The sequence below is a fragment of the Tachypleus tridentatus genome, chromosome 4 (genome assembly GCF_004210375.1).
Source record: "Tachypleus tridentatus isolate NWPU-2018 chromosome 4, ASM421037v1, whole genome shotgun sequence".
Classification (NCBI taxonomy): domain Eukaryota; kingdom Metazoa; phylum Arthropoda; class Merostomata; order Xiphosura; family Limulidae; genus Tachypleus; species Tachypleus tridentatus.
The window spans coordinates 99,351,953-99,367,537 of NC_134828.1; the positions used below are offsets into that span (position 1 = coordinate 99,351,953).

Below are 15,585 nucleotides of genomic sequence, written 5' to 3' on the forward strand. Positions count from 1 at the left end.
GTTGTCCTCCATTTAATCTATTACTTCAATATTATGGACAGACAGCTGGCGCAAAATAAGCTTGTCAAAATTCAACAAACAAAATAATTAGGCCTAACAGGTCGTTGTTGTTAACACACAAGTTTTTGTTTTCTACAAAACCAGGCCATGTTTATTAACACGAGATTTAACTTGTGGCATCAATTCTAAGAAGATTAAATTTTATTTTTAAAATATTTATCGTGATCTGTAATTAGATGATAAAAAAGATGGTCACGGAATTCTGTTCAGAGTATTAGATTATTCGACCACTTACCTTACATTGGCATATCGCCCACAAACATCTAGGTTAACTTTTCTCGCTTATTTAAACGAAACATGAAAGTACTCCAAATGTGTAGTTCGTGATCGACACTTAGATATTACTCTGTATAGTGGGCTATTTTATTTACGTAACAAAGGACTTTTGAAGTATTTGCTAATGAATATTCTGCATAAAAAAAACGATATTAGTGTGTTAAATATGCAAATACTGTTTGTGTTATTAACTTTTACCAGGGCATTTATAAGGAACCCATTAATCCTTTTCATATAAACCACAGTGAAACAACATGATGTAAGTTAGCAGTTATTGTATGATTCTGTAAATGCCGCCCCCCCAGTGGCTCAGCGGTATGTCTACGGACTTACAGTGCTGAAAACCGGGTTTCGATACCAGTGATGGGTAGAGCACAGATAGCCCATTGTGCAGCTTTGTGTTTAATTTAAAACAACAAGAAGAAAAATCTGTAAATGCAGTCACGGTATCTATACAATATGACATGACTATAGTCATTAGTCTGTTTTTCCTTACAAAGAGGAGCTTTAACTATCCTTTTCATCTTGCAGAATATAGTCAGGACAGGAATATGTAGTTGTACCTCACAGTTATTTTTAATTTTAAGTTTATAGTTACGATATGAAACTCTTCAGTTTAAAAACGTTTCACATACTCCTATTAAAGTAATATTTGACAATTGATGTGCATTCCTAGAATTGGAATTTGTAACCTGAAACGGCACATTATGTGTACGTGGGCTAAATGTCTAATTCAGGGACCCATAGAGTACAGGTATAGTTATTTTTGAGCTACTGACCAGAATAAAAACGGTCAGGTTCGCAGGAGCTACCGCCACAACTTTTCAAACTGAATATTGTGATTGACTGTCACTTATAACGTTCCCATAGCTTAAAGTGTAAAGCGTGTTCAGCGATATTATATGCCTAAACCCCGGATTTACAGCCTATAACGTCGTGACCTAGCTGTTAGCGTGCTGGATTTTAATGTAATAGTCCGTGGTTCGAATCCTATTGCTGCAAAACAGTTGAGCTTTACACTCTGAGGTCGAGTGCGAATACCAGGAGTGGTGGTAAAATTTTACTGCTTCCCTTCTAGTCTGTCACGATAAATTGATATAATGTGCAAAACTTTATGTCGATAAGAAATGTCACGAAAACTATGTACTTCATTCATTTTTACGTTCCAACGTTCGTTAAACTTGTTTACATATTATTCCAGCTAATAGACAAATCGATAATAATTTTTCCCATTTTTGAAAGAAGCCTGTGCGCCCCCAACTATAAAAAAAAAAAAAGTTTAATTAGTGTAATTTCGTGTAACACTAGTTTTTACAGAAACTAAACTTGCAAAGAAGTAGGTTTGGTACTTCAGTTTCACTGCCAAGTACAATAAAAACTTATTTTTACTTAGGGGTGTACGTTTTTCATTTTGTTGAGGTTTGCAGAAAAGTGCAGTTCCACTTCATGGCACAAATGATCGTTTTACAAAGTTGAACTTGGTGTTTTTATTAAAGATTAGAATGTTTCATGGCATTACTTTATCAGCTTTTAAAATAAGACGTTATCAAAATTTAGCTTTTTGAGTGAGAAAGTTGAAAATAACGTGTCTAACTTAATTAGGGTTACAGATTTGTGCAAATAACAAAACTCCCGCACTAAATTTATAAAGTAAATATTTTTAAATAAATGTGGATGAAAGTAACTGTTCGTGATATATTTTGATGAAAATCTCAAAACGACAGTGTTAATAGTAGTCGTATGAGAGACACACACACACAAAAGGGTCAGCTGGAATTCGACTAAGACATAGAGAACAGGTGTTTCACTGTTCAATTTTGCGCTCAATCGCAAACAAATGTAATGGAACAAGTTGTGTGGTGTGTATGAAACAGCTGTTAAAAATGGCGGGGAACTACTAACGCCACACCCCACAGTATATCCCAGACTCCCATTTCATAGTTAATTAAAATAAATTTTGCGAAATCTAGCATGACCAACAAAAGAGACAGAAATGTGCAACCGAGGCAGTCAACGTCGATAAATTCCTCTGTAAGCCAATAAAAACTAATAATATTCATGAAATGAATTCACGTTGTATGTTTAATAAAGAAGGAGCGTTTGTGTTTGTCACTATGTGTGTGTAACTGCCACTGCTCCAAGAGTGAAAAACCTTGGAACCTGAAGTTTTGCACACATACTAAGTGGCTACTGAGGGTATGCACTTGAGTGCTGTCACACAACCACATGCGTTCGCATCTTATTATGCGAAAAGCCACATAGAAATGTGCGCACACGCGCATCTTTTTAATGAGTTAAGGTAGCGTAAAACCACATTTGAAAAGAAAAAAAAATGGTTTCTCGTATAACAACTTCTAATGTATAGAAAAGCTAATGCGTTTTAATGAAAACGCGTTTCTTTCATGTCACGTTTACAACAAGAGTATAACATAATATTATTCTTCGTCTCTGTACTGAAAACATAAAATGAAATGTAGAAACAACAAAGTGAAAAAAAAATGTTAGCCGATTTCTTAATCTAGAGTCTCGGGTTTGTTTGTCTTATTTAAAACGTTAGCGATAGAAAGTAACTTAATTCAGGAACAATTTAAGTTTAAAATCAAACGTGATGTGATCCGTATTCACTTTAGGTAATCTACATAAACGTCATGTACAGTGGCATCAGTAATTATCTATAACATAATCACCAGGAATATATCAAACTAATAACCTGAGCGAAGCCGGGTACTTTCGCTCGTTCTTATTGGTAAAAATCAGTTACATTAACAACTGATAATGTATAGAAAAACCAGTGTGTTTTGATTACAACTATGTTCCAGCAATGATTTCATATCAAAAGTATCTATGTAAATATATGTACTGTCTGTTGCATGTCCATTTAACTACTTCACAGGGTATGGATGGATCTTCACCAAAATTGGTATGGAGGTTCATAAAGTATATGCGGGGTACATGCACGTGTTCAGTTTTGCAGGGTTTTTTTCTTTTATGGACGTCTTTGCGTTTACCACTATTCCACCTCTTGTTAATGGGTCTTCACCAAATTTTCACGAAAGTTCGTTGGTTCCGGGGGGAATGCATACATATTTACAGCTTCACATTTTCTTTTTCCAGTTTTTATGAGCGTTTTTTACAGTTATAAGGAGAGGCAGCTTTTCCTGTCTCAAGTTGACCTCTCATTAATCATTAATTTACATAACCTCCATCCAGGAGACAGGTAGTCCAACTAGTAACCAAATTACTGTTAGTCTATGTACTGAAGTGTAAATTGAAATATATAGACATTATAGCTGCAACAAATATTTGTGGATTTCTTAATTAGAATATCCACTGATTAAAGAAGTTTGTTTTTCTTTTAATTAAAAACGTTGGTGATACAACAGAAATAACTTAATTCAGAAACGACTTAAGTTTATAAAGTTCAATCGATATTTTTACTTTCATGATCAATTTTTTGCACTTGGCTCTGGGCTAGATAATTCCAAATTATGTCTTTGCTTTCAGGCTCATTATGCCAACACTCACAACACTTATAAGGTTTTATGACACTTATTCTATTTAGCTTGCATTTATACGATTATTTACACTTAATTTTATACAAGTTGTATGTTTCTAACATCTTGAAACCTATATTTATTAACAATAAAAAGTACTGCTTTATGGACACTTCCCGTTGCGTATCGTCCCTTGGACAGATATCTCTGGTGTAGCGTAGAAAATTATGCTCACTGATTGTACAAAACATACAACATAAACTTTACGCCAAGTAAGTGGGTGTGTTGTATGTAACGAAAGGAGACACTTAAAAGAGGTGTGTATACCACTTCAAAAAACAAGTAGAAATATGTACAGTGAGTTTGCAAATCTTCGGATCAACACAGAAACAGGTTGAAAAACTAGGCCAAAATCAACATAAAAGTTGGTTTAAATTATGAGTATCTTGATGGAAGTTTTCGTTCCCACAATTGTTCTCAACCTTATAATTGTTCTTGTTTCATGTAGCTGGAAACTACTGAGACTTGAACGTCAACCATTTATTTTGAAACTTTTGTGCGACATCTTACTGTGATGTGGGATTAAGGTCTAAAATCTCGTTAAAAATGTCCAACTGATAAAACCGTACATTCTAATCTCACGGAGTAGAAACCTTAGTGTACTTATTGCCAGTTTGATTTCGCTGCACGTACGTAACTTCTTCTAATCGAGAAATATTTTCATCCTAAACTTGTAGAAAAAATTCTAAAAACAATTTTTGCGAGATTATCTTTCTCAAGTAAGTTCTCAGAACTCGTTATAAAGTTAATAAATATAGCTCTAAATCTCTTTGTATCATTCATGTATTGTTTCTTCGTATTCACTGAAGTCATTAAAATTTACTCCAGTAAACTGTTGCGAAGTGCATCAGAATTCACTGCCCCCAGTGGCTCAGCGGTATGTCTGAGAGCTTACAACGCTAAAATCCGGGTTTCGATACCTGTGGTGGGCAGAGCACAGATAGCCCATAGCTTTATGCTTAATTCAAAACAACAACATAATTCACTGTAAATAACACGTATGAGTGCTGCCCTCTATCCCATTGTCTAATATATATAAAACTACGTTTTCACAATTAGTGATGAATCAACGCCTAGCATGACATGATGATGCAGGATGACGTAAGGAAAGTTGCGATGGTAAATTTGACTCCCATCTAATTTCGAAATCACAAAACAAAATAAAAAAAAACTACCAAATCAGCACAACTTAACATAGTGATAGGAGATTACATTAAGAAAGTAATATAATTTTTTTCGAAAAAGCTACCAAATCGGCAAACTTGGCATAATTGCACAGGATGACATGAAGAAGGTAAAAGATTTTTGAAAACAGTATGTCTTTCTTTTCAGGGTATGTAACAGTCTTTTTTTTCTTTTGTCAACAGAAAATGTTCATGCATAGAGACCACAAATATATTTTCAGAACAAGAATTTAACATTTCAAAGACAAAAATATCCATTGTATTCCGATGATGCCAAAATTATTCAGAAAGGGATCTGCAATAAACCGTAACTGAGCCACTGTAAGTGAAGTTCGGCATCTTATAACGGGTGAAAATCTATAAATCCTAGATAAGAAGACGAAACACTATCAAGAAAGTCATCTATTTGAATAAGGGAGAATCCTCATTAGCCGCGGCCATAATTGCATCTCAAATTGGTCAATATATGGAACTAGAAGTTGAAAATTGGCACTTAAAAAACAACAAAAAACTCGGCCATTCTACATGTTTCCATGCCGCAATAAAACTCGCGCAAATCGAATATACTTAAGTTGCTTTCGTACATTTCTGTTCAACTGTCAAGCTCTTGAAATAGCTGGACACTGGAAACAAACCGAACAGGTTTCCGGATACAACACCTATCGATTTCTGTGTGATCTGACTATTGAAACCACTACTGGAAAAACTGATGCCCTTGTATACAAGGTGGAATATGAAAAATCCTCAAGAGGTAGTGGTATGCTTTTGAAATAGCAACCTTACGATAAAACAATTTGCAATGGAAGCTACGTTGTAGGGCTATGATAAAGGTGAATGCATTCACCCTCCACATCCAACCACAGTGTGTGTGTGTATATATATATATATATATATATATAGGAACAGAGATTAAATTCGTAATAAAAATTTGAAAAAAAAATCATTCTTGTGTCGCATTTGACCTGATTTTTATTTTATTTTTGTTTGTTGTTGTTTTTTTATTCCGAATAGTACATTTCTTTAAATTATCATTATAATAAATTCTTCATTTAACATGTCAACGGGTTTCTTTTATAAACACAATTTTATATTAAACAAAATCTCTTTCCTGGCATTAACAAGTTTACTAGGCCCGGCATGGCCAAGCGTGTAAGGCGTGCGACTCGTAATCTGAGGGTCGCGGGTTCGCATCCCCGTCGTGCCAAACATGCTCGCCCTTTCAGCCGTGGGGGCGTTATAATGTGACGGTCAATCCCACTATTCGTTGGTAAAAGAGTAGCCCAAGAGTTGGCGGTGGGTGGTGATGACTAGCTGCCTTCCCTCTAGTCTTACACTGCAAAATTAGGGACGACTAGCACAGATAGCCCTCGAGTAGCTTTGTGCGAAATTCAAAAACAAGCAAGTTTACCCTACGCTGACCTTGCGCGTTGTTTAATGAGCGTATGCCAGTTTTCAAAGGAATTCCGCGGAACCTTTTGAGACTTGTATTCTGAAAGTGAGAATTCATATATCAACAGGACAGTCTGGGTTATCATCTTGTTTGAATAAGCTTCTCCAAGTCAGCAGTGCATTTATCAGTAAGTATTCGGATAATTTTGTAACCAATATGTTTTTACAGTTTTCAAAAGTATGTTGCCTGAGTAGTAACGAGCATTATAGAGAGAATTGTAATAACTTCCAATATGTGAGTGCAGGGGCGTAGATTTTTTACACCCGAGATGAAGGGGGGTTGGGGATTTTTGCAACCACTTATGTGGACTGTTCAATTTGCAAATTGGTAACCTCTGATTACGTGAACCTGAAAGCTGTAAACATGCAGTCACAAAGTAATCTTGTTGCTACGATACTTGCATGTTATACTTAGGCTTATTGACTGATACTTATAAAGTATCGCTGAGATCGAAAAGCTTAGAATCACGCCTATATTAAAGATGCACATTTCGGCTACTGAAGAAACCTACATCTAAGCCTAATTATGTAATTCGATAAAATGTGATGCAATAAAACAATTCAACAGACCAAACTGTAGGGGGGGATGATTGTATGCACCATAACCCCCACCTAAAATGAAGGGGGTTTATCTCATCATCCCCAGGATCTACGCCGCTGTGTGAGTGTGTATATATCAACAATTACAGTATGTTTACTTATGAAAGAGTTAATCTAACTATGTATATGGACTTTCATGACAACACGTTATGGGTATGATGATGATGTACTTGTATCCCAGAAAATCAAGCCGTGAGCTGTAGGGAGTTTTAGAAGTACGCGATTTCTTGAAGATCGTGTTTATAATCGCAAACTTATCAAAACCCTCTGGCGGCTCAACGATGAATGTGAGAACTAAAAATATTAAAAAATCAGGTTTCAGTATCTACGATGGACAAAGTACAAATAGTCCATTGTGCAAAGTACAAATAGTCCATTGTGCGTAACAACTAAAACATGAAATATTCATGTTTAAATTTTAAATTGTCGAGTAAAATATTTTCCTTTTTAGGTGCAAGCTGTACGTTAAATGCTACAGACTTGCCTAAAATAGATGGTTAAGTAAGGCCGGTTTTATTTACAGATTCTTTGTCATCATGATTGACCGTGTAGGTGGCTAAATAAATTTAACGTATTTCTTTAATTAAGATCGTGTTCTTATGCTGCTATTTTCTTGTGAAGGTATAACAGCTTACTGGCCAGTGATATTTGTATTGTTTGTGAGTGAATTTAACCTGTTTAAAGATTTCATTTATTATGTTAACATAGGAACATGAAGTATCAGTTTGTTTTTTGTTATTGCAACTACGACTGATTTTATTTCAGGCTCGCGTAGAATGACTTTGCTGGCTTTACTTGTCTCAGTTCTCGTACTGCAGAGTGAAGCGTGTGCGTTAAGAATAGGAACAAGAGGTAAGTTTACATTTCTAATGTTTTAATAATTAGTGTTTAATATAACCTTGTAACGTTTAATATAGATTATATATATAAGCCAATTATATTTGCTCCGTTCGTTTGTGTTGTTTAACAATTAAACTGACCTGATATTGTTGTTTTACGTGTGTATATAACACTTCGAACTGTCATCAAGGCTAGTTTGAATTAGATATTTTTACATTTTAATTAATTTATGCGTATACCTGACTTGGACATTTCGATGTCCTTGGTGAGTTTTTTAAAACACCTAAGTTAGCCGTTAGTGACCCTTATTCGTTTTGTTTTCATTGCATTTGCGTGAAGTTTGCAAATAAAATATGTTTCATTTTTTCTCCCAAATGTATTACCATTACACTTACCTAATGATGGTAATTGAAATCGTTTTTTCGGTCAAAATTTAATTATAGTAAACCTTAGACCTATTAGACTTTTAAAACATAATTTTTTTAAGTTTGTGACGTAATTATAAAAATACTTTCTGGTACGTCTGCGCAATATCGACGGATTTATAAAATCTTCCAGTTACCACTAAACCACTTGAGTATATTTAACAATTCTGCTGGAACAACTGTGTTAATGAGGTCTTGGAATCCTAATGCCTAGAGGTGTTTATTACTACCCCGTGGCCTGAGTATGAAATCTTAATATTAACATATCATAAATTTTACAAAATGTAATATATATAAAAGCCAGTGCATATATCTTAGTAGTAACGCATTAAAAATTAGTTTAAAATTTCAAAACCTTTAGTTATAAAGAATGACGCCATTCAAATATTTGGTATGCCATTAACGTTATACCTTTCAGAAGTAATTGGAAGACATTTTTTTAAGAAACAAATTTCCAGGCAATAAAAACAAATCAAACTTGTTATAATTTAGGGCTATTTTCCCAACGTTTATATTTTAATGCAACACGGTACTCTAGCAAAACATCCAACTAGAGTAAAACTATTTATCTAATGCATAAAAACGCCAGATCGTATTTTCTGTGTGTAACGCTCATATTATGGGTCATTTTAAATGTAAGTTGCGTGATCATCCTTGGTGGTTTTGAGAGTAGATTAATTTGTTTTTTATATTTTTGATTATGTAATTGTGTGAAAAGGACGATTGATAATATAAAAAAAATTTGCCGAAAGAAGAGCTCCAGAAGGGTTTTACAAAACAGTTTTTTGACGAGTCAGGTAAAAACTGCTGTTATTATAAAAACATAATGACTGTCTATTACAATTATTATAATGAAAAAATATGATCTAATTGTCGGCAGTTGCAAAACCAATGTTCTTGTAACAAAGAAATTTAAATTAAAATGGTGCATTTATATTTCTTATTTGTAAGTATAATGTCACTGTAGATATGACCATTATAATATGACTTCAATACACAAGTATGTCAATTAATTTTTACAAACTTGCGTCCCTCTAACTTAGTACTTATCTTCCTCTTAAATTTAAGTTCTCTGACTCGGCATGGCTAGGTGGTTAAGGTACTCGATTCGTAATCTGAAGGTTACGCGTTTGAATCCCTGTCACACTAAATATGCTCGCCCTTTCAGCTGTGGGGGCGTTATAATACTATGGTTAATCCCACTATTCGTTGGTAAAATTAGTAGTCCAAGAGTTGGCGGTGGGTGGTAATGACTAGCTGCCTTCCGTCTAGTCTTACACTGCTAAATTAGGGACGGCTAGTGCAGACAGCCATCTTGTAGCTTTGCGCGAAATTCAAACCAATCTTAAATTTCCTGCATTTATAAGTCTTTGAAATCTCAACCAGTTTTAAACAGCAGTTGTTCCCAGAAATAAAAGCTTCAAGAAACGCTGGTATGTGTTTGTTTCACAATATCAACTACCATAAATCCGGTTTCAACACCACTCACAAAGAATATACTGCCTTAAAGGAATTGGCTAATAACGAGAATATTGTTGCCACCTGACCTGATATAGGTACAGTTCTTGTTATTCTTAATAAACCAAATTATATAATCAAAATGTAATGGATTCTCATTGATAAAACAAAATTCAAAGCTCTTAATGCTGAGTTCTCCGCTGAGACAGCAGTATGTCTACGGATTTACAACACTAAAATCAGGGGTTCGATTTCTCTGAGTGGGCACAACATATAGCCCCATGTGGCTTTACTAGAAGAAACACACACACACACTTAATGTCGATTGATTAAATCTCACCATAAAACGTGAAGAAAAAAATACAAGTCTTGGGAAACTTCAAACAATGCAATCACATTTCTGAAATGTTCTTGGAGATAGCTAACCTTCAGACCCCCATCGATGCCCGCAGATGGTTAATGCGCTCGACTCGTAATTCGAGCGTCGCGGGTTCGAATCGCCATCACGCCAACATTGCTCGCCCTTTCAGCCGTGGGACGTCATTATGTGACGGTCATTCCACTGTTCGTTGGTAAATGAGTTGGCAGTGGGTGGTGGTGACAGGCTGCCTTCCCTCTAGTCTTGCATTGCTAAATTAGGGTTGGTTGATTTAGTGTTTTATGGCACAAAGCAGCTAGGCTATCTGCGCCAAACGTCCGGTAAAAGGTAAAAAAAATTCAGTAAAATTCATAAAAGGAAATTAAGTAAAGCAAAGTTAAAAAATAAATAGCATAAAACAAATGTTTACATCTAGTCTACAACGTCAAGAGAAAAACTACAGTAATTCAAGTTGTAAAGGACTTTCTGTAGTGTGACTGTAATAATTATAACTCGCCAGGAAGACTAACAGGTAAGTACAAAAACCACCGTCAGTCACCTGAAGTTGGCCTTTCCAGTCCTGGTTTCGAGTTACTTAATGTTACGGTCAGTTTTAATTTCAAATTGAACTAGATGAACTATGATTTTTAAAAGGGAGCCACGTTAAAAAGGTGTAAAGTATATGTTATAAAACGTAAGGGCCGATGGTCTGGCAGAACCATAGACCAGTGATCCATAGCCGAATTTCGATCGAATAAGAGCACGATATATCTTTAGCATAGAACGTCGATCCGCTCCCCAAGTGGTAGTAGAGAGGACACGGAGAATGTTCAGTGCTCTTGTACATTTGACCCGTATCAGTTTGATGTGTGGTATAATGGTTAGCTTACGGTCAAAGATAAGCCCCAAGAACTTAATCTTAGAGACCACAGGCAGCACGACTTCACCGAAACGGAATTCAGGATCAAGGGGACCATTGGCGCCAAATGTGCATACAAACGGTTTTAGAGAGAGAGAAGGTAAAGCCATTTGCTGTGGTCCACTTCAGTAAACAAATGAGGACATTCTGTAGCTGCCTAGGCCTGGCATGGCCAAGCGCGTAAGGCGTGCGACTCGTAATCCGAGGGTCGCGGGTTCGCGCCTGCGTCGCGCCAAACATGCTCGCCCTCCCAGCCGTGGGGGCGTTATAATGTGACGGTCAATCCCACTATTCGTTGGTAAAAGAGTAGCCCAAGAGTTGGCGGTGGGTGGTGATGACTAGCTGCCTTCCCTCTAGTCTTACACTGCAAAATTAGGGATGACTAGCACAGATAGCCCTCGAGTAGCTTTGTGCGAAATTCCAAAAACCAAACCTGTAGCTGCCTCTCAATATACCTCATGTTCGACGACTGACATGAGATGTGAAACTCGTCGGCATAGAGCCCGTTTGCAACAGTGAGAGAGAGTTGTTCAGTGGTGGCATTAATCTTTATACTGATAAGTTTAAAATTCACAAAATAACATCCTCTTAAGATCCATTTTATCCAGCATCGGTTCCCATACTCGTAAATTACTTAAATTATTTGTTCGTGTTCTAAATGCACTCGCGAATTTACAGCTAAAAATTCCTCTTTTTTTGCTCACGAAATTTGTAAAATTGATCAATATATACTTTCTGTCCCCCGCTGGTACAGCGGTAAGTTTACAACGCTAAAATAAGGGGTTTGATTCCCCTCGAAGTACTCAACAGATAGCCTAATGTGGCTTTGCTATAAGAAAAAAAAACACTCACACAAAACGCACAACTTTCTAATTTTAAACATTCAATCTTTGTTCACCAACACTGAGTAACTAATACAAATAATTTTAGGAAACATTTTCTGACAAAAATGAAATACACGCATGCTTTATCTCCCAACAGTTCAAAGAATTAATAAAATTTGCCCTGAAGGGTTATTAATTGATCTTTAATGATCAATTATATAACTGAATATTTAGCAAGGCAGTGGAGTCACATTTAGGATGTGCTCTCGTCTACAGCGAATATATTCCCTTATCATTGTGAGCATTCTTGGCTAGACATCTGTCCGGCTCAATACAAACCGGCTTTATGCAGAAGGTGCACTGATGATATATTTCAAAGCTGTAATCACATCTAACAGTTTCTGTACACACACGTGTCAAATTTCGATGTTGTTTCCAGCTGAATGAAACTGCTGATATGATCGAAAATATCTCGTTAATGAGAGAGAGAGAGATAGTATCCTTCTCAAAATTGGAATAAATCTCTAAAAGGAGAGAGAATTATCAATTATAGCAGTAACAACTTAATATTTATCAAAAGTAAAAGTCATTGTTTATTATTAAGTTGATAGTATTATGCTCGTTAAATAATGCAAATACAGTAGTGACATTGTACAAGATTCTATCAAGTGTTTTTATGGCTAGCATAATATAAGTGTTATGATTTTGTAGTCACAGGAATATCTCGAGCACTACCAGTAGTGAAACAAGGTACGACCTTATCAATGGTCTGCATGTTTTCTATTATACTAGTAATTTTGTAAATTGTACTTGGAAGTACAATACCACTTTGTAAGTGTGATACATGTAGTATATTTTCTTGCTTGTGAACTTTCCTAAGAGTAGTTAAGTGAACGAACGCAGGATACTAAGTTATCGAGCGTGTGTTTGTCTCTCCGACCTCTAACTGACTTCGTAAGGAAGAGTAAAAACTATTGAATACACACAAACTTGATTTATATTTATATGGAAACAAATGAGTGTGTCGACTGAGAGAAGAGTGTGGGAAGTGTAACCTCTTGCATGTATTCTTTCTCTCACGTAAGATAAACTACAACACTGTAATATTTAAGTTAAACCTAAAGTTAAAATAAAACTGTTTTGGCTCCACGAGTTAAAGTAGAATACTTTATTAAAACTCAAAACAAAGTTAAAATTCAAGTTTCAGAAAATACTTAAAGGAAACTTAAGAATGTTAACAATATCTCATTTCATTTACGTTATATATTCAACATCAAAGGTAAAATTACAGTTTAACCCTTATATTTAAAAGTTCGACAAAAATCTTTGAAAAATCTACTAATAGGAGAACCTGACCTTCAGTACAAAGCAAAATGACAAACCAGATTTGCACCAGAAGGAATATTCTCTTAGCTCACTCGTGCTCGACTGTTGGGAAAAGTTAAATACCCGAGCAGTGCCTGATTCGCTGATATAAAGAAACTTTTCAATCCAGATCATCACTTGCTAACATTACACTGCAGAGTTCTTGGTTAACTTCCAACTAACGGATGAACTCTTTGGTTTTGAAAACAATTTAATATTATACACTGATTACATATATTGTACATTTTACAATGTATCGATCAAATAATGTTCACTGTATTCGTTCAGTTATTATTATTGTTATACTGTAACTTGTTAGTGTCGCATGCTTTATTCACAGTTTCATAAATATTGGCTAAGACATCTGACTTAATCTTTTATGTTTTGAACTTTTCAAGCTGTACTGAACTGAACTTGAAGAAAATAATACTTGATTTATTCAGCTTAATAGTTTCGTCAGTTCCTAATTCTATTCTAATATTAAGATCACTGTGGTAAGAGTATTAGCCGTAGCTGAGACTTTGAGATTAGCTATGGAATACTTTAAGTTGCTAAAAATTCAAGCTAAGAAGACACAGCAGTGAAGTATAGCAGATTTTTATGGCAATTTCGTTTTGTAACTTAAATGAAAGGTCTGGAAAAGGAAGATGGAATTTTCTTATAGCAAAGCCACATCAAGCAATTTTCTGTGTCCTCCGAGGAGAATCGAACCCCTGATTTTTAGCGTTGTAAATCTGAAGACTTATTGCTGTTCCAGCAGGTGACTGGATAAATACATTCATCCGTGCTTCCTCTGTGCTAATTGGATATTTTCTTCCACAGTAAGGTGTAGGAACTTTCTGGTATTTCTACTTAATTTTGTTGTTTTTTTTAAGAATACGTAATAAGTTGTACGTTTGAGAGGCAAATTGTACATAATTACAGGCCCGGCATGGTCAGTTGAGCTAAGGCGTTCGACTCGTAATCCGAGGGTAGCGGGTTCGAATCCACGTCGCACCAAACATGCTCGCCCTTTCAGCCGTGGGGGCGTTATAATGTGACGGTCAATCCAACTATTCATTGGTAAAAAAGTAGCCCAAGAGTTGGCGGTGGGTGGTGACGACTAGCTGCCTTCCCTCTACTCTTACACTGCAAAATTAGGTTCGGCTAGCGCAGATAACACTCATGAAGCTTTGTAAAAAATTCAAAACAAACAAACGTATATAATTACATATTATATGCTAGTTCAGCCTACGTTGAAACTGACTACCCTTAAAGAAGTTACTAATGCTGCCCTCTCCTTGTTCTTAAGTAAGAAAGTGTATTTTGTAATTTTTATTTATTGTCAACTTACAAATGTGATGAACACTTTCTTCCGTTTCCTTTTTTCTCTCTCTCTCTTTGTGAGAGAGAAAAATCAACATGAAGAAAGATGTATTCAAACCATGCAGAAGTTTCATTCAACCTTCACCGCCACTAGCATGAAGCTAGGTGTAGAATCTGACTTCCCTTCTACCACACTTTCCTCCACCAGTGTTGGAAACACTGACTGATGATTTAGTATTTGAGGACATTAGTTTAGTGATATCTATCTTCTGATAACAATCAAGACAAGATGAAACAGGGAAAGTAGTCTGTGGTTGAACCTTCATTGAATACAGGGTCTAGTACCAATACCATTTAGACATGTTAAGGCATTTCAAGATAGACCAGAAAGAATTAAGAATGCTCAGAGAATGTTTAAGACATGAAGAAATACTGAAGTTGCTATCAGAAAAACCATCATATGGATTCGGAATGGTGCAGTAAAGTTTGAGAATTTTTTCTCAGGATTACACAAATGACTATTTGTGTAGCCATCTCTAAATTTGAACTAATGTTGCAGAGGGAAGTTACCTAGTTAACAGTAACCCCACCAGATTTGTGGGGTTTTGTGTGACTGAATAGTCATTATTATAGTACACTCTTAGCCTTGAAGTGTGAAGTACATTTTTGTGGCAACAGGCCAAGCACCATGAAGCCTAAGATTTACAGAATAAACATGCTAACAGTTAGGTTGCACGTATCTTTTCGTGTGGTAAATACATATATACTGAGGAGAAAGTATTAGAGGTATCAACAACCAACAGTGAAACTGTTACTGTTATTCACACTGTGTTTCAGCCTTGGGAATCCAGGTCAGTTATGTTAAAACTAATATGAATTGCAAAAGTTTGTCTGACCATACAATTACTGTTGAATTTACTGACTCTATTGAGCATTCTGGTAAATCTAGAGTATTGGCATAATACTAG

The 15,585-nt window shown here is 35.6% G+C and overlaps 1 protein-coding gene across 6 annotated transcripts in view; it reads left to right on the forward strand.

The window, feature by feature from the left end:
- Positions 1-15,585, forward strand: part of LOC143249754 (chymotrypsin-like elastase family member 2A) — an 87,478-nt gene that overhangs the window by 35,751 nt on the left and 36,142 nt on the right. For 5 of the 6 annotated variants that reach the window (XM_076500115.1, XM_076500117.1, XM_076500113.1 and 2 more), the window contains exon 2: positions 7,889-7,975. In XM_076500115.1, coding sequence (XP_076356230.1) covers positions 7,889-7,975 — 87 coding nt within the window. Of the gene's footprint in view, positions 1-6,445; positions 6,652-7,888; positions 7,976-15,585 lie in introns of those variants that run through there. The other variant, XM_076500119.1, reaches the window with a different exon arrangement.